Source organism: Poeciliopsis prolifica, unplaced genomic scaffold (genome assembly GCF_027474105.1).
Source record: "Poeciliopsis prolifica strain line A6 unplaced genomic scaffold, Auburn_PproV2 SCAFFOLD001, whole genome shotgun sequence".
NCBI classification, from domain to species: domain Eukaryota; kingdom Metazoa; phylum Chordata; class Actinopteri; order Cyprinodontiformes; family Poeciliidae; genus Poeciliopsis; species Poeciliopsis prolifica.
Window position 1 is genome coordinate 7,302,685 of NW_026562376.1, and position 25,912 is coordinate 7,328,596.

The following is a 25,912-nucleotide window of genomic DNA, read 5'->3' on the forward strand; positions in this document are numbered from 1 at the left end:
TGAAAACTATACACCAAATCCAGGCTCATCCTAATTTTGCTGTATAAATTCTCAAGTTTTATATATATATATATATATATATATATATATATATATATATATATATATATATATATATATATATATATATATATATATAGGACTTGCCAAAGTGCATTTTCTGTTTTTCCTCTTGTCCATATACACATTGCACATACATAAATAATGACATTGTAAAAATGACTTTGTATTTACATGTATAATATATATTTCATATAATATATAAAACTTTATATTAAATTTAGGTAGGTGATATTTGGGATAGTTTGTAGGGTCCGCTTGTGTTATCTATGGTTGTTGAGAAGAATCTCCAGCCAGCAAGGGCAGGAAGTGATGAACTGTCTTGAGTAACAGGGGCCCCAGCCTTTAGCAAAGCTGATGCGCACACTGTTGGGGTCATAGGGTCCATCCAGGAAGTCTGAGTCTTGGGAGTGCCTCAGGAGGCACGAGCGCTCATAGTCAAACACTTTGATGGAGTATCCTGGCATCACTTTTCGAACAACCAGAGTCCTGCTATTGGGTATGTCCAGCGTAGGTGAGTTGACAAATATGGGATGCTCGCTTCGATTGTACGCCCAAACGCCATCAGGCTCTTTGCTGAGGAGGATACCATAGCCGATTTTACCCCGCGTGCGTAGAACGGTGCTGCTGCGGTGATCCAGGTTGAGCTGGCCCAGGCAAAAGCCTGTTCCCTGAGGTAGGTCATAGAAGATACTGACGGAGTGCTCGTATACTGTGTATAGGCGGCCCACGCGCGTGCGGTGCTCCCAGTATGCCACGTTACACCAGTGGCTTTGCTTCGGGGCATCTGGCAACATGCTGGCATCTGGAAGCGACACAGAAACAGTCATTAAACAAAACATAAACAAAAGTAAACAGAGCTATTAAAAAGGAATGGGGAGATCTAAGGGATTAACTATCTCTTTTTTTATTGTTCACAGCAGATGGACACACTATTAAAACGACTGAAGGAGGCACCCTATTGAAACATAACCCTGGCATAAATATCATATCACACTCACACACAGTACCATACATACCCTGAGGGTGTAGTGAGGTCAGTTCAGTTAAGAATATGCACTTCCTCACACAGTCTCAAGAGGGCACTGTAATAATTAATCACTGACCACCTAGCAGAGCTGCTCAATGCTCTCTGCTCATGCAATTTTAAAGCAGATCATATTTACTTGAATGAAACAGGGTTTTAGCACTCATACAGTCCAGCTACGTTAAAACTTTCTGAAAAGTTTATTTAAAGGCAACGCTTACTTCATAGTGTTTCATTGTTCCAATGGAACAAAGCTGACATCTTGCTCCTAAACATCTCAGCCCAGTAAATCAGCTTCTTAATTCAGTTTCATGGCTGCAGTCAGTGAATTCTTTTCAGTGACAGCCCTCAGCACTCCACAGTGAGTTACTGCTCCCAAGGTAGACTTCGATCTTTACCATAGACACACACACACGCTGATGACTGCTCCCAGAGACCGTTTCAGTCCACTCTGCTCGTTGCTGTTCAACATTTATATAGCTCATAAAATCTGTGGTATGAGCAGAGGGAGAGAGGCTAGTGGACAAGGAAGAAATAGGAATGGAACTCAGAGAGCATTCCATGATCTCACATCCGTTCCTTCTCCCACCTCTGCTAAAAAGTAAAGGAACCCCCTTTCTCCTCTTCACTCGTCTTCCTCACATTCCACAGGAGTGTGTGCCTGTGTGTGTGTGAGTGGGGTGGGAGGGTGATGGGAGTAGACCAGGCAGGGGGTCCCCCTCCCCCTTAACCGGACTCTTCTCCCGACTGCGGCCCAGGGACGGCATTCAGCTCCCTGACAACTTAGCACAAGCCTGTGACCCGCTGACCCCCCAGCCTTCATGCTATCAGCTCCCATTAACTCACACACAGAGTGATGCCATTATTTTGCTTCAGAGAGTCTATTGGCACAGAGGATTTAAAGTCTGGGCCTGTGGCCCCATTCCTTTCAGCCCTTCTGCTCTCAGGCTTAATGACCGCCCACCCCATTAACAAACGCCTTTAAGGTGGAGCACTGTGGATCCACACAACACCAGAATGCCTCGCTCACCTCCTACCCAACTAAAGCTTTCTGCTGAGTGACCCACACTCGTAAAGTTTATTCAAAGATTAGCAAAAACGTTGACCAGACTTGCAGAGACAAAAATGCCTGCTGGTTTGAGGCGCTCTATTGTGGAGGGGTTGGGGGGAGGAAAAGAGTGACGGAGTGAGCGTGGATGTGCAGCGGGTGGAGTGGGGTGATAGGGGGAAGCTGTAGACAGGCTCTCTGTGTGTTTGCGCACACACTGATGGCTGAAATGACCCCCTCTCTTCAGGGGCCCCAACATGCATGTGCCATTAGTGAATTCCACACTCCAGCTCCTCCGCTCTTGAGCTCGGCTTTAACTGCAGCCTGGCCTGGCCACACAAAGAACTCAACCCCGACTCATTTATGGCCCTCTATTGTCTCAAATCAAACACACATCAAGATAGCACAGATAAAGAGAAAGCTGTAAATGCCCAATGTCTCAGAGAGTTTTGACAATTGTATATAGTTTTTAGACTTAGTAAAAATGCAAGAGAGGAAGCAGAACGAGAAGGGGAAATTGGAAATGTATTTTATGTTAGCACTCCATCAGTCAAGACTTTTCTACTTTAAAATTATTTTACATCAATCATGCAGTTGTAAAAAATGCATGTTTTCACACATTCCTCATTTTTATTTTATTATATTGAATCTAACACATCTTCCCCTGCGTTTTTAAATTTCAATGTTTGGACACTGCACATTTTCAGCTATAGTTCACAAACAAATTTCAGTGGGTACGAAACCCCGATTAGTAGTGCTGGACCATAAAGTGACTCAAACACAGATCCAAGTGAAGCCGGGAGCAAAACTCAAAGTTCAGACACGAGGCGGCGAAGTCAGGGCGTGTCCTCCTCCCCCTCCCTGACCACAACATGGACACCCAACTCTCTCAGACTCCACGTCTTGCTTTTTAAGAGGGTCTGCTCTGGGCGGAGCGATGACGGCTGGGAGCAATTACTGGCGCTCTGCATCCATTTAACCCCGCCACCTTTTAACAGCTCAGTTTACCCATTAGAATTGTAGCGCATGTTATTATTGTTATTTTATTCTCAAAAGCCTCTCCTCTTAGTGTCAGTCTCAGGGTTGTTGGGCTCCACTGTGCCGTGGATGTTGCAATTCCTACTTTGTACAGCCTGAGGCAACAATCTGAACAATTGGAGTTGGAGTTAATGAGGACTAACGCCTTGTAGGTCTAAACTGACAAAATACATGGAAAAAATGTGTTTAGTCCATAAGATTTTCTATAATTACTAAAAACATTATGGTTTAAGCAAGTAGCAGTGTTGTACCTATACGATTGGAGCATTATCTGTTTTAAGAAGCTGAAAGACCCTGAGTGACATTTGAAGAACAATTGTTGAAGCTCACTTAAAAGAATTGCTAAAAAGTCTGGCTCCTCCAAAGCAAATTATAAAGGCAATTTGAAGATTTCATAACCATTTCACTGTATTATGTAGGGCTGCTTGACATCACAAAATAATGTGATGACAGTTTTGGCGGTAAATATTATAATGATGTCTAAATATCTAATTGGCATTCAAAATATGCCACAGTTAAAACGCATCAAACAACACTTTTTGATATTATTACATATACTGACATTGCAATTAAGTTACACAGTATATCTAATTAGGTAAGTCATTTAAATAACCTTATGTCAAATCTGTCAAATGGAAATAAATGGAGCTTCTTCGACTGGTAAACCCAAGTAAAAAAAATCCCGGCTGCTTTGCACTCAATGGTGAGTTTGGATAATTACTGCTAAGTACACAAAAATGAGCGCCTGAGAGTTTCAATGGCAATCCTTGATGATCACCCAGTAATGCTTTTAAAGAAAGCATGAAAAGCAAGAGGGGATGGATGAGTACAGAGGGAGAATCACAGAAGAGCTGCCCCAGGGTAAACACGGATCGGCAGCCTTGGAGTGAGATGAATGGGAGGCCGAGTGTCAGGGACAGGCAGACAAACAACAGCTTCCCCTCCGTGCTAACATTTCCCCATCACCCCCCCACCCTCTGTTAGATGTCATCTCTCCATAAAATGAGTGGGTATAAGAAAAGCACTGAGTCCTCAGAAACTTTTAATAGGAGTGAAACGGGGGAAAAAACATAAAATGGATGCAAGGCTATTTACATTGAAGGGAGGAGTGCATCACTGTCTCATGTTGTGCCAAGGATTAGATCCTCCTTCAGCTAAAAGTCTCTTCCAGCAAACTGATTAGAGGCTCAGAGAAGTCAGGAAACCAACAACTATGACTGTAAGCAGTCATAGTTTTGCCTGATCAACAATTGGCTGGTCAAAAAACTGCAGAAATAAAATTCTTTTCTAATCAGTGAAAGCACCACACCTTCTTGCTAACCGGCTGTCCGACAAACAACACTCTTTATGGCTGCAGCAGTGGTTAAGAAACAAAGATCCAAAAGTCATTTTTATAAAAAACTGGAAGGGAAAGCAGACTACAATTAAGGTGATCTGTTGTCTTGGGCTCTGAAATTCAACTGGATTTGGACATGTTAATTGCCTTTTGAAATTTCAGAGTCAATGAGCTTCATTCTCAGTCCATCAGTTAATAAATCAACCCATGTATTCACTCGCGTTAAGTTTTATCATTAATTTACAAACACATTCTTTTACAACACTTACTAAGTGAAAAGACTGGTTTAAACAAGAACAAATTCTGCTTAAACTTGTGCCTTTCTCAATAATTACAAAATGAATTTCCATGTCAAATGCACTAAATTAACAATATAAGTTGCAAACAATACATCAATTCTTATTAGCTCAGAAATGTATGAGACTGTGTTTTTTCCTCTAGGTAAAAACACAGTAAAACGTGTGTTTCAGTAAAAGTCAAAATCCAAGTGATGGATTGTATATTACTGTGGATGTATAACTGATATATTAACAATAATGGCTGCTTACAGCATAGAGATGATTGTCAGTGATGTTCTTTTACCACATAGTCTAGTTTTAAAAGAGCAATGAGATCGGCAGATCAAGCTTTACCAAGCCTACAGATAAGAAATCAGTCTCAGCATTCTGATCTTTCTATTTTGACAAAATAAGCATGCCTGTGTGTAATTTTTCCACCCTCAATCCAGAAACAACAACGTGAAGTAAAAGCAAGTGACCCAAAGCCTCTTGCCGCAGTGTATGGTATGGCTTTAATGTTGTGGATCATGGCGAGCACAGGCTTTACTGAGCAGGCCGCATTTAGGCTGGCGTCTAGGCTATCGCTGCCATCAAAGTCGGCTTTATCAGACAGACATGCTAACTGGAGCTGCTGTTACATGTCTATGGATTTTTCTCCCTGACGTCTGGTCTTTCTCTGCTGAGAGAGAGAAAGTAGAGCAAAAGATACAGCAACAGAGATACGTGCCGGGAGACAACAATGTGGGAGCCCAAGAAACAGAATCCAGTCACCAAACCTTCCTGGTCACAATGGGAATGCTTTACATTGTCATCCACTTCCTCTGTTTCTGTTTTGAGGATGACCCCATGAGAGAGGAAAGTGCTGTGCCCCAGATAGCAGATAACTAACAGAATCCATAAATTAAATCAATAAACAACAGAGGGTGTAAAAAGCACAGGAAGCCAAGGAAGGTAATATAGCGGAGTCACTGAGGTTGAGAGGGAACTCTCCTGTATACACAAGTGAAGTTATCCCAGAGAGGCCTGGGAGAAGTTTCCAGGGCATGTAAAAGTTCTGTGGAAACTGCAGGGGGTTGTTTGTGAATATGTCAAATCTACAGGCAGCCTTACAAGTCAGTGGAGTCTGACAGAGCATCGAAAGCAAAATACTCAGGGAACAGCCTGCTGGGTGGCTGCGCTCTTTCACCTCCTCGTGCAACCTTTTTTTCTGCATGTGTTTTTGTGTGTAAGTGTGAACGTGTTTGTTTGCTGGTGTGTGAAGGAGGTTTGAGCCAAGTGGGCTGGAGGATTTGTGTAGGGAAGACCCAGCACATTCCTGAACCTCTCCCTCGCTGCACCTCCTCACTTCCTACTCGGGTTTAGGCCTCGTGGGCAGCAAGGAGGGTTTGTTTCTCACTTTTTACAACTTTTTTTAAAAATCAAGTTTAAAATGTGTCAGCCTCATACTGAGTCATCAATACAGCAACAGACTGAAACTCAAAGATAAAGCATTCTTTCCTCTGGTATTGTGAGATGTCTAATACAACTGGCGATTGAGCAAATTACTTTTATTTAATTTGCTGTCAGTTTGCAGCTGATAGTTTGTCTTTGACACAAAAGGGTAATGAGCACTATAACTATATTAAAAATGTTAACTTGATCAACTTAATACATTTTCATGTCATAAAAAATAAGTACCGATCATTATCTCCACAAACAACAAAGATAAATAAACGGAGTTTACGTTGCAACAAGACACTAAAAATGTTGTGAATGTTACAAAAACTAACAGTTATTATTATGGGCAATACAGCAATATGGCTGACTGCCCAGAGAGCCATTTAATCAGGAAGTGACAGAAGCACTTAAAGCAAACAAGTTACTTGATGGCATCGTCTTCAAGCTCAGTGTTGTTACAGTGTAAGCACTCAGGGAAAATATGGATTGACAGAGCCTGGCGACACTGGAGTTTGCAGATTCTTATGCTGCATTAAATTAAATAACGACCAAACTACAGTTCTTTTTTTTGTTATTTTTTAAATTGGAAATATAAACTATTGTGCCACACTTTTATTCTGTTAGTGAATGAACAGAAAGACCATTTTTGTTTGCCATTACAACTATCTTAGTTTGAGATAAGCATGAATATTGTTCTAAATAGAAGCTGAATAGTTATTCCTGAACTAATGTATTCTACACTGATTAAAGGATATTTAAAAAAAAAAGAGTCTAGATTTGAGAAACTTGTTCTCTATTGCTAAAAAATAACTTAGGGTCTTGTACAGGGTAACAACAACTGGCAGTGGCTGCAGACAGTCAGAGGCAGTTATAATATTCAATAATCTACTGTAAAAAATATTACGATCAGCCTTAGGTAAGCTGCATATGTCATGGGACAAAGAATGGCAACTCTTTCATTTTCTGAATTCAGTGTTTTTCAAAGGTGACATATTTCCAAACACAAAAAGCATCTAATCACACAATGAATATAAAATGTTATGATGTCAATATAAATGTGTTTATTAGGTTTAATTCAGTTTTTTGATAAAGTATTCAAAATGTTAGTACTGTCTAATTTTTTAATAAAGAAAAGAATATACAGATTTCATACGACAGAAAATTAACAATTCACTTTGTTGAGATAAAATTCTGAATTCATCTCATTCATGATCTGCAGACGTACGGTGACTGGGTTCTACTTAATGCCAAACTGGTTTGCCAGTCATGATGCTAAGAATTATTAATACTTTTTTTACAGCGACTGAGGATCTTTGCACAGGGAGATGTTTCTAATACTTCCTTGAATATGACTTGTTGATAATTTTCCTTCTTTTCTTCGTGGTTGCAGCTCACCATGTGTGGAAATTTTCTGAGCCTTAGCTAAGTGTTCCTTGAATATAAGGTGTGAATTGGATTTAGGGTCCAGATCTAAATCAGGACTTTGATCGATGCTGTTACATACGCCTGAAAGGTTTGGATCTAAATGGACCATAACATGGAAATTTATAATATTAGTCTGACTAATTTAAGGAGAAAGCTAGGCGTCTTGTTACCACTGAACAAGAAAGTGAAGGTGGCTATGATGGACAGAGCTACCGTTCAAACAATGGCTTTCTATTGATTGGCCCAGTGGATCAGAGTCTGTGAGAAGAATGTGTTCTGTCAGGATAATGTGGCACCAGAGTTTCTGTTTCAATCACAACACTTGCTCGACTGAAACCCACACTACTTCACCGCGGGCATCCAAACACTAGCTCCCCAAACAAAGACAACTGTTTCCCCCAAGTCAGAGCGCTCACAACAAGAGAGACATTCATTAAAAATGCAGGAGCGAACATTTCCAATTATTCATAAAGTCCTTCCCTGTCAACATCAGAAAAAAAGAAACACAGAATTTACAGAGAATGGCAGGATTTCATTAAGTAAATTATATGTTGGCAGTCACAGACAAGAGTGGGGGAGAGCTTTCACCAGAACTATAATCTAAGTCGTAGCCTGAAACGCGACAGCCTGACTGCACAAACTCAGGCCAGCAAGACTTTAGAAATGTACACAAATAAAAGATAAGCAAAGCACACATGGCAGAAGTAGATATAGTTTTCCCAGAGGATCCCAGTCATTGTGAACTAAAGAATATGCATGCTTTCATTCTGTAATGACAACCAGAACACAGATTGTTTTGTCATCTTGTTGATTGAAAAAGTATTTCTAGCAAGGTTTGAAGAGAACTGGATCTCACAAAAAGTCCAGGATATGCCTTACACTTTTTTCCAAATTTCAGAACAAGAGACTAAAATGAAGACAGTTTCTATTAGAAACAGGCTACTATAAGATTCTGATAGAATAATAACCTGAAAAAACAAACAAACAACATTTCTCTGTATCACAATATTTGTAACAAAATTAACATGTTGCTGTTACTATTATTTAAAATAGAGAAGAAACTGTAAAGGGTGTAGCATAAGAAACTCATAATGCTAGCTAATCTAAAGCTATCGTCTTTTAGTAGGTGCTATTTTTGTGTGCCTCCCCCAAAAGCGAGCTAACTTATAACTGCTAATATTCACAGCATAAATGTCATCTTTAATTTTGCTATTATAATTTTTTAGTATCTAGGTAGAATTTCTGAACAGTATCCCAAGAGCTCACATCTGGTAATTGCCAACTTTGGGATCCCCAGTTTCAGAAAAATAAGTTCACTCAAGCATTTTACCTTGACCCATTAACAAGGCTTTAACCATACCGTATGACATAAAATTGTTCCAGTTTATCATGGCTATAATTTTATAATGAACAAAAAATACGCCTAATTTTTAAGTTAACATCTACAAAACTTTGACATGCTTTCACACAATGCTGGGTTCCTTCAGTCATCCACTATCATTATCCTCCAGCTGCAAGAGCCTTGTCAAGAGATGTAGGATGACACCGGATTCAACAGTTAATCCACACACAGCATTCAGCAGGCTCCAAGAATGCCCTGGCTATGCTGAGTTTTAAAAATACTAACAGCCATAGGCTTAGGCACAACTGTCAATGCTCCTCTGGGGAGGAAGGGAAAAAAAAAAAATCTTGAATCTATTTTTGCGTGCAATCAAGCCACAGGTCTAAATCATAGCCAACCAAGGCCAGTGTCTGGATTTATAATTGTGGGTGAAATGGTCAGAAAATAAAAACTGCATCCACTACTGGAACCACCTTCACATAGCAAGGCTAACACATTTACACAGTCCTGCTCAAATGGAGTATTGTTCCCTCGCTCGCTTTGAGGGAAGGCACACGAAAATGCTAAACTAACAGTTGGACATTCCATACATATTTAATGGCACTGCACGCTCTTTATTTGTTGCTGTAACCCTGTGCCCTGAGCTGAATGAATGGCCCTTTTGGTGGAGGCAGGCGGGTGCTGCTCTGTGGTGTGAGGGGAGTGAAGATGGCAGCAGGAGTCCTCCAAGAGCACAAAATTAGCTGACTTTCTTTATTTGCTGTGACAGATTCGTAGCACACCTTATGTTGTTTATTCACGCTTTTTTCTTTGAATAGTCTACTCTAAAATTCCTACACAATCCTAACTGCACTAGGAAAATTTGCAGTTTTCAGTCACATGTGATGATTTCTCTATCGGTTAGCCTGTGAGATGTTAGCTAAACACACACTAGCGATGGCACCACAAAGCTCCACAAGCAAAAACAGAAAAATGCTGTTTCTTTAAAGCCCAGAAGTGCAGTTCTGTTGACATGCAAGTGGAGTCAAAGCTCGCTCTGAGGACTGCTTTAGGTTAGCCCAGCTTTCACTCTGCATGGAGAGGTCACGTTACCTCACCACATTGAGAACCTGGGTTGGCAGTTCTGACTGTGAGTCGCCTCTCAAAACAAATTAGTGTTAAAAAAATATAAACAGAGTGACAACTAAACTCGCGTCCCCCTGGTCTGAGTCAGATAAAGATGATACAAATGTTTATTTTAAAGTTAGATTTCTACAGTGTGACAGGCCACACATGAAGAAAACCACAATCAATAGGTATGAAATTTCTGTTTATCATCCTCCACCCCTGTCAGAGACTTATCTCTGATAAGTTACCTTTAATAACTTCTTGAAGCCTGCAAAACTAAACATTTTTTCAAATATTATTTTAATGATTCAAGACAACAATAGCTAAAAAAGCTTATTATACTAGAGCAGTGGGTCAGAGCAACTCTATGGAGGATCCTCACTGTTCCTCCAGCAAAAGCCAGAAACAAACAGGCCAGATATCTGACACAATACAATATAACAATGCTGAGAAAGGGAAAATGAAAAATGGCCTCATCACTTTTATCAATGGCTCTTTTTTCTGTGTGTACACGTTACGTAAGGGGAAACGGAAGCTAGCCTCGCAGGACAGGAACGGATACTTGAGACGGGGACTGTGGGTACAAGCCCTGCACCGCCACAGAGTGAACACAGCTCAAGACCCTTCAGGATGTATAGTTATAATCTTCCACCCACAGTTTAAAACAGACGTCGCAAACTGGACATGACAAACTGGTGAGGAGAACCCCTTCGTATCCCCTGAGACATTGGCCTTCTCTTTAACATTCCTCACTCTTCCCCTCACTGTCAAAGAGGCAATTCACCGCCTTGCGCTGCTACAAAACCCAGGCAGCTTTTTAAAACAGGATGTTTGTCTGAGGCCTCCTTCCCCTCAAATAAACAATCCGCAAAACCTGATTTCAGGAGGCCGAGTGGAAGCACTCGAGTCACATTATTTCCACATCCCGCATCCTGCAGCATTCTGACTCCTGAGGGAGTGTGGGCGGCCAGGCGCTGGGAAGGCTCGGGGCTGCGGTAGAAACCTGAGGCCATGTGCCAGGTTTGAGGGGGAAGACGGGTTCGTGCTATATCACTCAGGGGTCTGTAGTCCAAGGAAGGGGTTCAGAAAGGAGATTTTTCAGACTCATTCTATTATAAATCAAATAACACAGACACATCTCAGCAGCTTTCACAGTCAGATCTACAAGAATGGGTCAAGTCTAAACTGCATTAATCAACAGAAGCATCACAAGGCCTGACTGGACTGCCTAATTATTCGCCATATTTCCACCCATCTCTGACACAGACAGAGGGAATGATTTGATGGGGCGTGATAGTCTCTTCCTGACACAGACAAGCAAGTGTGATTAGTATTGATTGCATAGCTTAATTTGTTTAGCTCCGGCGTGAAAATGTATGAATGTGCATTCGTATGAAGACACAGAGGAAGATAAATAGACTTGCAGATTTATAAACAAAAGGACTGCAAACGCCTATTCAGTCTCACTGTGTGACGCACACTACAAATTTTCAGTGCAATTTGCTCCATAACTCAGTTGAGGTCTGTCTGATCTAGCCAACAACTGCATTGTTCTGCATGGAAAAATTAGTCAATACCCGAGTGGACTTGACAGAGGGGCTTTCTGCAGAAAGAATGCTCAGAGACACTTTTGCAACTACAATAATGTTGAAATACGATTCTTGTGATAGCTTCTGCTCAACCTGCTTATGCTCTTGCCTAAGGTAATCCCGACAGTTTATTATCCACATCAAGAAACTTTAAATCTTTCAGCTTCTCTGCTATAACTTCCAGGAGATGAAAGGAAAGGGAAGGCAGAAGGTAGACTATGTTCTTCGGTGAATGTACATTGCAAAGTTGATGGAATAGGCTTGCTGACAGCACACTGTCAATACTTGATCAACAGTGCTGTGCAAAAAGTCTTTAGTCATTCCTAATTTTTTCACCATTTTGTGGTGAGAAGTATTCAGGAGAGCGTTTCAATCACCAGCTGGACTCTGATTGGGCAGGTGGGATTAAATCCAAATGCTAAATGTGGCATTATAGTAGTAATACCTGACATACAGGTGTTACTACTATAACTAGAAGTTGTGATCAGGTTGGGTTATAAAACAATATCCTAAGTTTTAAACATCGGGCAAAGAACTGAAAAAAACATGAGAGTCAAAATGTAGGAGCATATGTAGACAGGGCTACTATGCACTACAACTGACCTCAAATAAACAGATAGAACTACAACAGTGTGAATAATACCAAAGCCTAGTCATGTTAGAATGACCCAGTCAAAGTCGAGAAAAAAATAATCAGTGAAAGTTGATGTTCATGTATATATATATATATATAATATATATATATATATATATATATATATTATATATATATATATATATATATATATATATATATATATACCACTTCCCTTTCACCACTTCCCTTTCACTTCACATCTATTTTGTGTCAGTGTACTGAATAAAATGCTAATAAAATAAACTGAAGGTTATGCGTGTGATGTGATGCAAAAGCCAAAGGAGTTTGAAGTATATCAACACCTATGCAAGGGACAGAAACGTTGTACCTAGGCTTCCTATGGTCACTGGAGCAGCTGGTGAACAGTAGCGACAAACTTAAAGAGCTCCTGATGTCAGAGACAATGCGACAGGACAATACGTCAGTGTGTGTTAACCTCCCCTCGGATAGTCATACAGGAAGCAATGAGATGTGCTTCAAAAGGCTTAATTTTGATGCCAACAAAACGAAGCCCCAGCTTTGCGCAGGCAGAGCAGGAGTACAGGACCAGGAAAACCACATTCCCTCACACACTGGGGTATATTATAGCCAGGGTACAGAGCTGAGAACATGATCCACTAATCAGACAGCCTGGGGGTGCTAATATAGTAATACAAACATTTTTGAGAACTGGAAATAGTCAAAATGCCTACAAAATGTGGCAGAAGAAATATTGTAAAAACACTGTAACATTCTCAGGGAGAACCATGGGATTAATAACTACGACATTTCATAATAAGGCAGTGAGTTGAGAGAATTGCTATTCAAATTCCACTGAATATACTCTGAAAAGTGGTAGAGCAAGCTTATCTGGAACACCAACCAGTTCCGATCTGTTTCTTTGCCATTGTGTGATGCAGAAGAATGCTCACTGGGTATTTCTGTAGCCCTGGGCTGCAAACAGAAGTTGATTATCTGACAATATTTCACCTAGCTAATGCCCCCAAGACTGGGGTTTCAAGAAATTTACTTGTTTCTGCATGACATTTGGAGTGTGGATCCCAAACAACTCTGGTTACACACACATGCTGTAGTTAGCTTTGATTTTCAGTACAGAATACTGTAAAAAAACAACCAAATAACCCCCCCCCCCAATGTCTTCACTAAGTCATTCATCCCACTTACCCACTTTTAACATTTTGTCACATTACAACTAACCTAAATTCTCTTCAAAATCTATGGAAAGACTTGAAAACTAATTCTTCCACACACTTTGGTTTAAAGGTGACTGAACTTAAACTAGTTTTTAAGGATCAACGGGCAAACATTCCAGTCGAGATGTGCAAAGCTGGTTGAGTTGTACAGCAAAGTGATTACAGCTGTAATTGCAGGAATAGTTGGGATTGATTCAGAAGCCTAAAAACAAATGAATGACACACTCTTAAGGTTTTGACATGTGAAATAAACGATTTAAAATTGTTTTCTTTCACTTCCTAGTTCAGCTTTATTTTGTGTGAAAACTTAATTAATTAAAGGGATATAATAAAAAGATTGAAGGATTATTAATGTTTTTGCAAGAGAAATGGTCTTTGCCTTCTGTGGACGCATTTCGATCCCATGACTTTGAGTAAATGCAGTTGATGCTGTTTTGAAAAACGTCTTTACATCTAATTCAAATTCAAATATTCTAAACAAAAGAACATCATATGCAACATCAAAGTGACAATTCACGTTCTTAAGCCCATAGACCTGAGTGTACCAAGGCAGTGTGATCTAAACTGGCCTGTGCAAACAGCAATATAGCTGGAAGAAACCAAAGCTCTGCATGTCTTGATCCTCCCTCACCAGAGCCTCAGAGGAATTGTGGTGCGCGCTCTGACAAGCCCCTCATTTGTTGACTCAGGGAGTGTCGCCGGGCCATGCTGAGGTGGTGACAGCCTGTGCGTGCTGCGAAGGAGGAGGGCGTTCTGCTGACTTAATACATCTCTGCAAGGTAACCATGTCAACGTCTCAGTATCCAGGCCCCTGAGCCGTGGCAGACCCTTTAACAGGAAGCACTGGTCCTCGCTGGCTCCAGACCCAGGGCTCTCACTGAGTGTTTGTTTGATCCTGTGGATGCTGGATGTGACCCTTTCATGAATGGGCGAATGAAAGGCATGCTTACTGTACCAGGAGAAGGGAGTGTTTCATTTCAAATCAGGAGGACAGGAGGATTTCCAACCCTCTCCTTTGGTGTGGTCACATTCACAGAGGGAACTCCATTTCTGACCCCCTCCCCTCAGCCCACTCAGTCAGGTTATATAGAGCTATGCATGGAAGTGGGTCTGCCCACATGCATATGGAAAACTAAGTGTGTGTGTGTCTGTTTCAGAGTAATCTTGGATCTTATTACGGTTTGATCCCACTCAAATATTTCTGTAAGAAAAACAGAAGAAGGAAGGCCAGCACTGGAGCCAGCGCACACGCCCCTTTGAGCCCCTCCACCTCTTACAATAAAACCTTTCTCTTTAAATGGTCCTTAATATGATAAAGTACAACTTGAAAATTAAACTTCTGCAATACACATAAAGATTTCAGGAAAACTTCAGGAAACTTGAACTTTAATAGTAATCTTCTATTTTGCTGGCAAGAAGGAAGACTAAAACCCAAAGCTCAACCTCTGTGATCAAAGTGTTCCTCACACAGATTTATTATTGAGCTGAAACTCTGTTTTACAAATAAATTAGGATTTAACTTGCAATTCAGTCAGAAAATTAAGCATAAGCAGCACTCTGATCACCAACAACACAGTCTGTCAAACAACCCTACTGCCAATAGATACATGATTTTACAAACATTCCTACTTGGTACTATAATAAAAATATAAGAAAAATTATCAAATGATAAGAACCTACATTCACTTCAAATATACTCTGTCTTACCATTAAACATTTCAAATGAAAAAATGAAACCATGCAGTACATGTAACATGAACTGTGGCAAAAATACTTTTATTTTCTTCATTTTTTTGCCTTGTTATGACCACAATCTTCAATTTGTCTTACTCAGATTGTTGTATAATACCTGTAATCGGTATTACAGAAATGGACCAAGTTTAATTGTGTAAGAGAAGGAGCCTGATGCATAAAAAGTGTGTCGTGCAACTGCATGCATTGACCTTTACTCTGGTACCTCTTCATATAATCCAGTGCAACCAGATGCCCTTACAATTCGCCAGTTCTCTGATTAAGAATCCACCTTTAGTCACAGTATAATTCAAGAGGTTAGTTAGAGTCAATTAGAGGGCGAACAGCATCACAAAATCCTAGAAACCCAGTCAACAAGTGAGGATTGATGATGTTAGTTTAATGCTCGAAAACAATATTACATCCTTTAAGCATATATTGTTAATTAATAACATAAAAAACAAAAAGAGCCTGGGACACCGGCAGACCTACATAGCCATGTCAACAGGCTAAGCAAGGAGAACATTCTTTAGAGAAGCATTCTGAAGGAGTCGCAGAAATTCACAGTTCAGATGGGAGAATCTCTTAATGTTGTACACTATAAATGTGAGATTTCTGAAACAGGCTGGAGGAAAGTTATTGTAGAAAGAAATACATCAGGAATCAGATTTTGAGTTTGCCACAAGTCATGCAGGCGACAGTTAAATTTAAAAGGAAGAAGCTGCTCTGGTCAGAAAAGACAAAAACAAAAAAACGAATACTATCCCCATTTTGTAACATGGCAGTGATAGTGGCATGCGGTCCTCAGCAAAGGACATAAACTAATGTTAAAGTTGATGATGAGATAAATAGTGCTAAATATACTTCTATTCAGAAGGGGAAACCTGTTAGAGACTGCAAAAAAGTAGAATCAAAGGTAAAGATTGACCTATCAGAAGGTAAATAACTGTAAACATACTACAAGGACTATGACATAGTGGTTTACATCACACCATTATTAATGTGTTCAAATGGCCCAGGCAAATTCCAGACCTAAAACTGATTGAGGACTCATGGCAAGACTTGAAAATTGATGTTCATAGAAGTTTCCCATCCATTCTGACGCTTGAACTATTAAGTAAAGAACACTAGGAAATATTTCCATCTGCAGATGTTTAAAGCTTCTAAAAACATACCCTGAAGTACTTGCATCTTTTATTGCAGTGATGTTCTACAAAGTATTGGATCAGGGAGATGGATACAGTTGCATAAAACACTTTCGAATTTGTAGAAAAGTTTGAAAGCCATGTGTTAAATTTTCCTTTTGCTTGATTATTGTCACATAAAATTGGAATAAATAAATGTCTTCTCTCCAATGTTCAAAGTTCTCAAAAGATGTCCTCGTTTGAAAAACTACTTCAGTATTTACAAATTGGCCATTCGTTATCGACTACCTCCATGTAATCATTAATCACAACCTTAAGGTCAAAACATTTTTTTTGGGGCGTCCCTATTTGGAGGCCAATGAAAGTCGTAAAAACAGACCCACCTGAAAACTCGCCTGGGGTGATGTTTGGTGAGCTGGCTGCCTCGCTTTCAGTGTATGACAAAGTGGAGTCTGAGAGATCTGCAAGGTAGAAACAAGAAAGTGTACTGAGATAATTATCTTCAGTAGCTACTCTGTAAAAGTCATTTCAACATGTGCAAATTTCACACCAATATGTGGCGTTTGTTCAAAAACAGCACATGGTTTCATCTTACCATCAACAACTTAGTATATTCATTGGCCAGGATTTAGTGTTAATATTCTCTCAAATCCTGCAAATGAGGTTTGAGCTGCAAACCTCATTTCAATTGTAACTTGAACTGAAATGAGGTTTGCAGCTCTTGTAAGAGATCAGGCTCCACATTTTCATCAAACAAACTTTACATATTGTAAAGTTGGTCATGTCTTTTAACTTGAAAGACGTTGCATTTCTCCCCAAAAAGGGCAAAAGCAATTCATGAAAGTCACTCACATTTTTTCCTTGACATATCTGGATGACTTCCTGATTTTTTTGTAGTTTCTCTCAAAGATTAATAAAAAAAACTAGGATAACAAGAGAGTCAAGCATTAGATAAACTACATTTGACCTACTAAAGAAATTAATTGGAGTCTCATATGAACCTGACAACTTTTATCTGATTTAAGCTATGCAAAAGTTCCCTTCTCCTTAATTTTTATTTTCCGTCCCATCAAAGGCTCTCATTGTGATTTGAGTCCAGGACTGAGGTTTTCTCCAATAAGATGTAACCGGACAGAATCCTGATTTTAATTCATTTTGAAATATTCCTGGAATCATTATCTTTATGGAAAGTACACTGCGTCTTTGTCACATCTTTTTTTTTTTATGATGGCTGTATATGTTTATCAGATCATGCAGCAGCAAAGAGCACGACAACAGTGTCCCCGAGTTAGGTTGTTTGTGTTCTTTGGTGTCTGGTTATTGGTTATTCCCTCTTACAAGGAACATGCTGTTGAATCATTGGCCTAAAAACTACCAATTTAGGCGCAACGTTCCATAAAAATCATGATACTATTTCAGTATTTCATTTTTTCAAATCCACATTTAGTTTGATCTGGTGATCTGGTTTCTCTAATTTCTTTTTCTTCCTCTTCAACCACACAAAAAAGTTTAATTTGTGTTCCTGCCATTGTCATTTTGTTCTCCCTGGAACAAATTTTTATTCCCTTCAAAATCCATGCAGATGCACTCCTATTAAAACAATTACATTATCTGATGCTGTTAACAACATCAATGTAATGAATCTGACAATATGAAGACGCCACAACCTTTTTCTTTATGGGGATGGCTGTCTTGACACAAACACTAACTAGTTGCTCTTTAAGCTATTATGAGCTCGTGATGAGGAGGTGATTGCTTGAGCATAGCACTCTGTGCCCATGTTTAAGACTCTTATTTTGAAGAATTAGGGAAAAAAAAGGACTTCTCGTTAAGCTGACTAATAGCACTCACTTAAATTAGCTTTTAAACTGTTAATGTAACAGAATTTTGGAAACCAGAGCAAAAATACATTTTGGCAGAGTGACAAATCAGATAAGAGAGTGGACAACTGCTACTGGAATATCATGATTGTTAGGTAACAACACTTTTGGCATCTGCTTTGCAACTTACCCACTAAACTAAATGACTGTAATGGGCTTGTTCACTTTCACTTCTATTTCTAGTATTCTATTTGTTGTCTGACAAGTAATCTAACTAACTTTAAAAGTCAATTTTAAAATGATATTGCTTTAACTAATATAATTAAATCAATACATAATGTTCAATATGTAAAAATACTGAATGAATGCTGAGCAATTTTTTAATGCATGGTTTTGTACATACACATTGATGTACACACTGTAGCCTCGACCCTTTATTTTATTTCCTCCAAGTTTTATGTATTTATAATTAATGCCTGTCTGGCATGAGAGATTGAACAAAAGCTAAATCCCACAGTGTCGGCCAATAAAGCTGAGTTTGTTTGTAAATGATGTGACTTTATTAGAAGAGAAATCAAATATGAATTCTTCAGGTATTACAGAAAGCTCTGAAAAATTCAATGGCTGAAAACAAATCCGAGTATTTGATTCTTACCCAGTGGCTTGTGCTCTTCATTCGGGGAAAGCCTCGAATATGGTGGTGGAGGTGACTCTGCAACACAAAACCACGATGTTAATCATTTAAGAATTATCTTTTTGTTTTATATATATAAAGTAAAATAGAACTTTTTCTCAGAACAAAATAGACCATGTAGTATAACATCGCTTCTGGAAAGATAAAAGCTTTGATGACAATGGTAAATGAAATATTTAGAATTAGCTATATGTAAGTAATTACCAAATAGTATTAAATTAGTTCTGTTTAGCTTTCAAAGGAGCAAAGAAAAAAAAAGGGCATGGTTGCAGAATTGAATTCAAGCCACAACAAGGGCTTCAACACAAGACAACATATCAAATTCAGTGCAGGCTACATCTGCACAGTATAAAAACCAATCTTTTATTTCACAAGCTAGTTAAAATGCTAATAAACTCAACAGAAAACTTTTGTTGCTGTTGTTTAATCATGTATCATTTAATTGATGCAGACCACTGTCTGGCCATAACCTGAAGTTAGCAGTTTATTAAACATGACCAAAACTCTTCTTTTTAATGCCACTCCGCCCAAAGAGCCCACTTGTATCTAATAAAAAAACAAAGAAATGGAGAGAAGCTTGCACAAGAGGCAGAGCACAAAGGAAAGAAAACTTTGTGAGCATGCTGTGACCTCGCCTACAGGGAAAATGGGAAGGAGGAAAACATAAGAGTGGCGGCAGTAATTGCCAGGATCTGAACTCAGTCACTCAGATACACAGCTAGTCAGTCTGGCGCCAGCAGTATGCAAACTGTATATTATCACCACTCCTTCACCTAAATAGCATGAGGGGACCTCCTCAGGACAAAAAGGGCTTTTAAAGTGCAACTTGAAACTGATCTCATTCCAAAAGTATAATGCCTGGCGAATTAAAAGGGAAAAAGTCCACTTGGAGTTCAATAAGATCTCTACCTACAGGTTATATAAACACTTTAAGAACTAGTGTGTTCCAGTACTGCAATTCAAACTATTTGACATGTTTCAGAGTCTCACATGTGATTAAACTACTATTCAATCAAAAATTACTCCTCTAACTGAACGACATTTGGTACCACTCTATTTCTATCTTTCCCCTTTTTACAAACAATGTCAAAAGAAGCGATTAAAGCCTGGATTCAAAGCGGCTCTTCTTGAATAGCGTGAAAGAAATACCAGTTCTATTGGGCCACGCATGAGCGCATGTGAGCTATGTCTACTACGAGCTTTAGTCCCAATATGGGGTACGTGCCTCTCTCACTCTGCTTCCAATTCATCTTGGATGTTTTACTGGGAAGGAAGCTCACATGGCATGATTTCACATCTACATTTCCACAAGAGTGAAATGTTCTCCAAAGATAATGTTTCAATTCTAGTTTATCAACTGACATTTAAGTTACCATGCCTTGATTATAATAAACAGCATATGTAAGAACAAGAACACAAAAACTACATCGGTTTTTCAACTTTGCTTCGATACAGATTGTGATACTGTTGGCTTTGTGACTTTAAAACTGCTTGTCATAACCAGCTGGCTCTAATAAACATAGATGTTATGGAAAATCCGGCCCATGTGCCAGCGAGGAGACAGAAATACTGACACTCACATCTCTACACACGATACCAGGCCTTGTCATCGGGTCACTGGGGTTGAGTGGCCAAGCGTTTAAGGTTTTCCAAATCACACTCTCGCTCCTGCCAAAACTTAATCTGTTTAATATAGGTCAGAGAGGCTCTGCCGTGGAGAGCTCACAACACACACACACACACACACACACACACACACACACACACACACACACACACACACACACACACACACACACACACACACACACACACACACACGCACACTAACTGAAAGTGACCTGTTGGGCAGCAGGTCCAAATCTGTGGGTGAGGTTAAACACCAACACACATCGGGCAGGCTTTCAGAAATTTATCTTAAAACAGATACACTGAAGCCTCTGACATATACAGGCTTATACACATTGACTGATTACTGATACTAAGATACATTGACTAAAATCTTCTATCATACCGTTCCTACAGTTTAAAGTCAAAATAAAAAGGAACCAGCAAATGTGTTTTAACCAACTGTATGGGTCACATAATAATGCAATGCTGCTCCTCCAACACCTGTTGCTGTGCACTGTTGGTCAGCAGGCTTGAAGAAGTGCCTATTCATATGAAGGTAGTCCTGTTTAAAAGTACAATTGGAAATCTATAAATGGTTTATAAGTTACTCAGCTAATTACAGGCTCAGAAAGAGAAAGTACTATCAGCTTTTTATTCTGCCAAGAGAAATACAGCAATATGGAATACTATTTTGCACAATTTTTCTTCTTGCATCAAAAGCAAATTAATAATGAGAAATAAATCTAACAGATGACATTATTACAAATATAAAACTGACTTCCCTGATTTGTAGTTTTCTCTTAGGTTTGACCTGAAGAGTTCAACTCTGATATTTTTTCAAAGAACTACAACACAAAACAGAAATAAATGTGCTGTTCGTAATTTGATAGAGTTAGCAGTTTAAGTACAATAGGAAATAAAGGATACCAGGTTACACATTAAAGCACATATCTTTATACTTACACAGATTTTTACACAACTTAAGGAAATGTATCAAAGTACTTCCTGTTTCTTGATGTATTTACGGGCCGAAAATGATAGAAGTTCTTAGTTTTGATGTGTCATAGAAAAAAGAAACATTCTAACTTTTCAGCATGCAATCACTAATTAGAGCTAATGAAGGGGAAACTATCCATTTCCACTCATTGGATGATTTTTGTTGTTTCATTTTGTGCATCTCCATTGATATTTGTTGCTTTTCATCATATAAAGCAATTAAATCCTGTCACTGTTGCAGTGAGTTACTCTCAATTTTAAAGTTATTCACCAAAAGTGTTTTAGTGACAGAACAAAATGTTGAATAAAATCCATAAATGCATTGTTCTCTGGTATGGGGAATAATCAAGTATCGGCATCCAAGTCTCTAATAAGTCAGAGAGACACAACATTTTCTCTTGAGCACAGCCAAATTATCTCGAATGAGTGTTACAACACTGCAACTTCTTGTTAAACAACAGTTTAAAATTGCTTATGTGACAGGGTGGATAATTTTCTAAATTAAAATCCATTTAATCAAACAAGAATCTGAGCTTTTTTCTCTCTCTCTCTGCAAACAAATGACTGATAGAAAAAAAAGGCGACAAAGCTGAGAAGATAATGAAGGGAATAAATTGACTAATCTTCTCATAGTTATGTTGTGAAATTTCATATTCCCTTATGTCTTTTTTTCCTTTGAATAATATTACATAGGTTGGTGTGATTCAGTGTGATGTTTTGTCTGTTTCCGATGTAAAAGTAGACCATACAACCAACCCATACTACCCCATTCCTGGGCCCTCATCAGTTGTAGGACCACAGAACAATGGTTACACCGGAGCTACTGGCATCACACAACACAGCTCATTGATTGTGCGATGGATAAACATCACTGCTTGAAACAAGCAAGCATAGCAGTACGTTGCACTTTCGATGCACTGATGTGATGCAACATTAGACGTTCGGGTTTAACTGCTCATTGAGAGTTAACTGGTGGTGGCAATTCTCTCCTGAATACACTGGACCATAAATTAGCACACCACACTGTGCTGACACATGCTATGCTGCACAGTGTTCACCTCGGAGCTAGTTCAGAGTTCAATGAGGTCTCAAGCAGAGTTTGATTTGGGGGATCAGTTACTGTAATTACCCAACATCAAACATTTTCCACCACTGTCAGCATTTTGAAAACATGGTGAAGATGGGAAGAAGGCTCCAGGCTTAAGAGAAAGCACAAAAAACAGCCAGCAGTTGTTCTTCTAGTGCGTAACACATTAGAAATTCTGATACTGTCATTTAAGCACTGCTGAACTGAGTTGTGTAATGATAAATTCAGCTAACAAAGGCAAGACAAAACACAATATTGCTGCCATGAGAACAGGACTAGACTTTGAGTTTTCCACAAACTAAGAATTACAGATTTTAAGTGCTCAGGGTTTTAAATTGTAAAACATGTCTGGATTTCATAAGAAAACTGACAGAGCTCTTTGGTTAGAGGTTCAGGGTTACTCAGTTGTAGCATTTTTACAAAGTTTCAAGTTTTTACTGTATCTCTGCCACTGTTTCTGTTTTGTTCCAGGTACCCAAAATTCTAGCTTATTAACAATTTGAAGGTAATAAAAGCTTCCTTGATCCCAGACACAAATGTACTGTAATTTTTAGACAACTTTGTCAACTCAATTGGCAAAGTTAAGGACCTTTCAAAGCTCAAATTAAAAGTCAATAACATAAATTGAGGGTGTCTAGCATAATGCTCTTGCCCTTATAGTCAGGGTTCAATGTAAAGTCATACTGAGACACTAACTGGATGGGGTGGGACGTAACAGAATGCAGTGCAACATTTTAGGGGATCTTGTGGCATGGGATCTCATTAGATCCCTACTGATCAACAAAAGCCCCATTTTGAGGGGTTCTGGTCATTACATATCTTTGTCATTTTGGACATTGCAGCATTGGTCTTTTTGTACTCAGTCTAGTACAAAATGGTTATGTCAGCAGCACAATGTTTCACACTGACCATGCATCAATTCAGACACTCCAAGGAGATGCTGGATGCCTAATTTGATAACAGCTGTCAGAAAATGTGTTTTTGTGACTCCAGTAAATGGCATCTTCAAGTCACTGATAATGAATGTGGTTCAATCAAGGGTCATAACATAATAGTTTATAAAATTGTATAGTTATGATTCCCAAACAGAAGATCAGAAACAAAGTAAACACCAGTAAATAATAGAGTTTGTACTTTTGGATAGTGCTTCAAATATAAATCTGGATTGAACTGGACAGGAGGGGATGAAATATTAATATAAAAAGCAAAGTTCTTCAGAATGTCATGTGATTAGTACAAGACAATATCCTCTACCAATTCATGCAAAAAAAAAGTCAGGTACAAGTGACTAAAACTGTAGCGGTATTAAGAATGAATGTTCAAAAGCTGTTTGTCACATTTTTTCAGAATCTTCAGAGATGAAAAAGATTACAGCCAAAAAAATGGTGGTAGAATGTAATGTTAAGTTTCTAGAGATTAATGTGAATTTTGTGAGAATCAGTCCTCAACTTCAGTAAAAAAAAAAAAAAAAAACTCATTTGCAATGGTGCACATGCACATGAAATTGTTAGTGTTCAGGTAGAAAATGGCATTCTTAGCTATGATATAGGGTTATGACCTAGCAAAGAACCAACTGACCCATAGCTCATTTTAGAATGTACTATGTGAGAATATTTGTTTCTTTAGACCTTCGCTTGTTTCGCTTATGCATTGGGTCGGTTCTGGTTCACCTAGGTGTTAGTTTGTGTTTACTGAGAAAGAGGTAACAACGAGCAATGAAAGAAAAGAGCAGCGACAGAGAAGCAGTTTGGAGGAAAGGTCTCCTTACCTGGCCCACAGAGCCGGCTGTAGTGATAGGGGTTGCAGCATACGGTTGGACTGTCCTGGGCCCCAAAGCTCTTGCACTCCCAGAGCGGTTTGAGCTGGGCCGTGTGCTGCAGGTCAGCCCATCGGTACACTTTGCACACAAGCAGCTGCGGGGATGCCACATGTCCACCCAGGATTAACTCTGTCCTGGAAATCATAACACAGTCGCTGGGCATCCCTCCCCTGGACTCCACCGCCTCCAGCAAGGTATCGAGCGCCTTTTCCTTTAGCCGTTTCAGCAAGGAGTACGTCGCCGTCTTCAGCTCCTGCTCCAACACAGTGCGTGGCATCGCCTCCTGCGCCTCGGGAGAGCTGCTGCCGTCTCCCGGTCCGAGGCTCCTCAGCATGAAGTGGCACGACCCCGGATCCCTGGTGCCCTGAGCCGCCTCGGTGTGGTCCCGCTCTTTAAACAAGCAACACGTCACAGTCCTGGACTCGCTGTCCTGCACGGAGCGGGGGCTCCCTTGCTCCGGGACGCACACTGCGCCTGCATCTTGGTCCGACGTGACCCCCACGCCGCCGAAACCTCCGCCGTCTCCGCCGCCGCTCTCCACGGCGCACACGCTCCCTATGTCCCCGAAAAACGACCCGCTGAGGGTCATCGGTCTGAACTCCGTTTTGGGAATTTTCTCTGGGTTGTTGCCAAAAAGATCGTCCCTACAGCCCTCACTATTTCTGCCATTTCCATCCTCCCCTTCTTTATCTGGGATCAAACGGCTTCTCCAGAGTCGCCGCACAAGACCTGAGCGTTTCGTCCTGAACATACGACAACTTGAATATCGAGAAGGGGAGGCTTTATTCTTGAACGGATATACTACTCCTGTCTTTGCAAAACATCAATGACACTGAAATGCCGTGCAGTCGCATGCACAGCCAACTGGAGAGCAAAGGTGGCAAAACCGCAACATTAGACTGACGGCTATTTTGTTGCATCTAGAGTAAGAAAACCATGCAACAAATGCACTGCTGCATTCCGTTTAAAATGCATGCATTCAGCTGATTTCACAGTAAATAACCCAAAAACTGCGGCAGATCGCTGCGGAATGGACTGTTTATGTGTTTGATAGGAACGAATAAAACATCATAGCACGATCAGCAACATAATCCAAGCTTGTACCCTTCAACCAGAGACGGTATAAAGTCACAGCCCGAAACACTTTTTACAGCCTCGGATCGACTTTCTACACCGGCACACAGTGTGAGGTAGCCCACTTCGGTGCGATTCAAATCCCAGGAACCATGCACCAGAAGTCCACGATCCTTCAGACGTTTCTCGTTAAATCCCAACAAAACAAAACAAAAAAATAATAATAATTAGAAAGTAAACATCCACGAGAGTTCAAACTATACGCGAAGAGGCTCGATCCGCGGCTGAACAGCTCTCCCGCGTCTCTGCTCAGATCTACACCAAACTGCAGCCTGGATCCTTTTCTTTCTCCGTTTCTCGCTCTTTTTCTTTTTCTCTCCCCGTCTTCCTCACTCAAACACACACACGCACGCACGCA

The 25,912-nt window shown here is 39.8% G+C and overlaps 1 protein-coding gene across 2 annotated transcripts; it reads right to left on the reverse strand.

The window, feature by feature from the left end:
- Positions 1–143: 143 nt before the first annotated feature.
- On the reverse strand, positions 144–25,912 carry smad6b (SMAD family member 6b). Of its 2 annotated transcripts, none has more exons than XM_055028183.1 (4): positions 24,370–25,912; positions 18,869–18,925; positions 16,789–16,854; positions 144–865 (listed from the first exon to the last, which is right to left on the reverse strand). In XM_055028183.1, exons 1-4 carry the CDS (start codon positions 25,169–25,171, stop codon positions 324–326), a joined length of 1,467 nt encoding a protein of 488 aa, XP_054884158.1. In that variant the 5' UTR covers positions 25,172–25,912; the 3' UTR covers positions 144–323. The 2 variants fall into 2 exon arrangements, with proteins under 2 accessions (XP_054884158.1, XP_054884150.1); XM_055028175.1 differs by having other exon boundaries at positions 16,777–16,854; positions 24,370–25,910.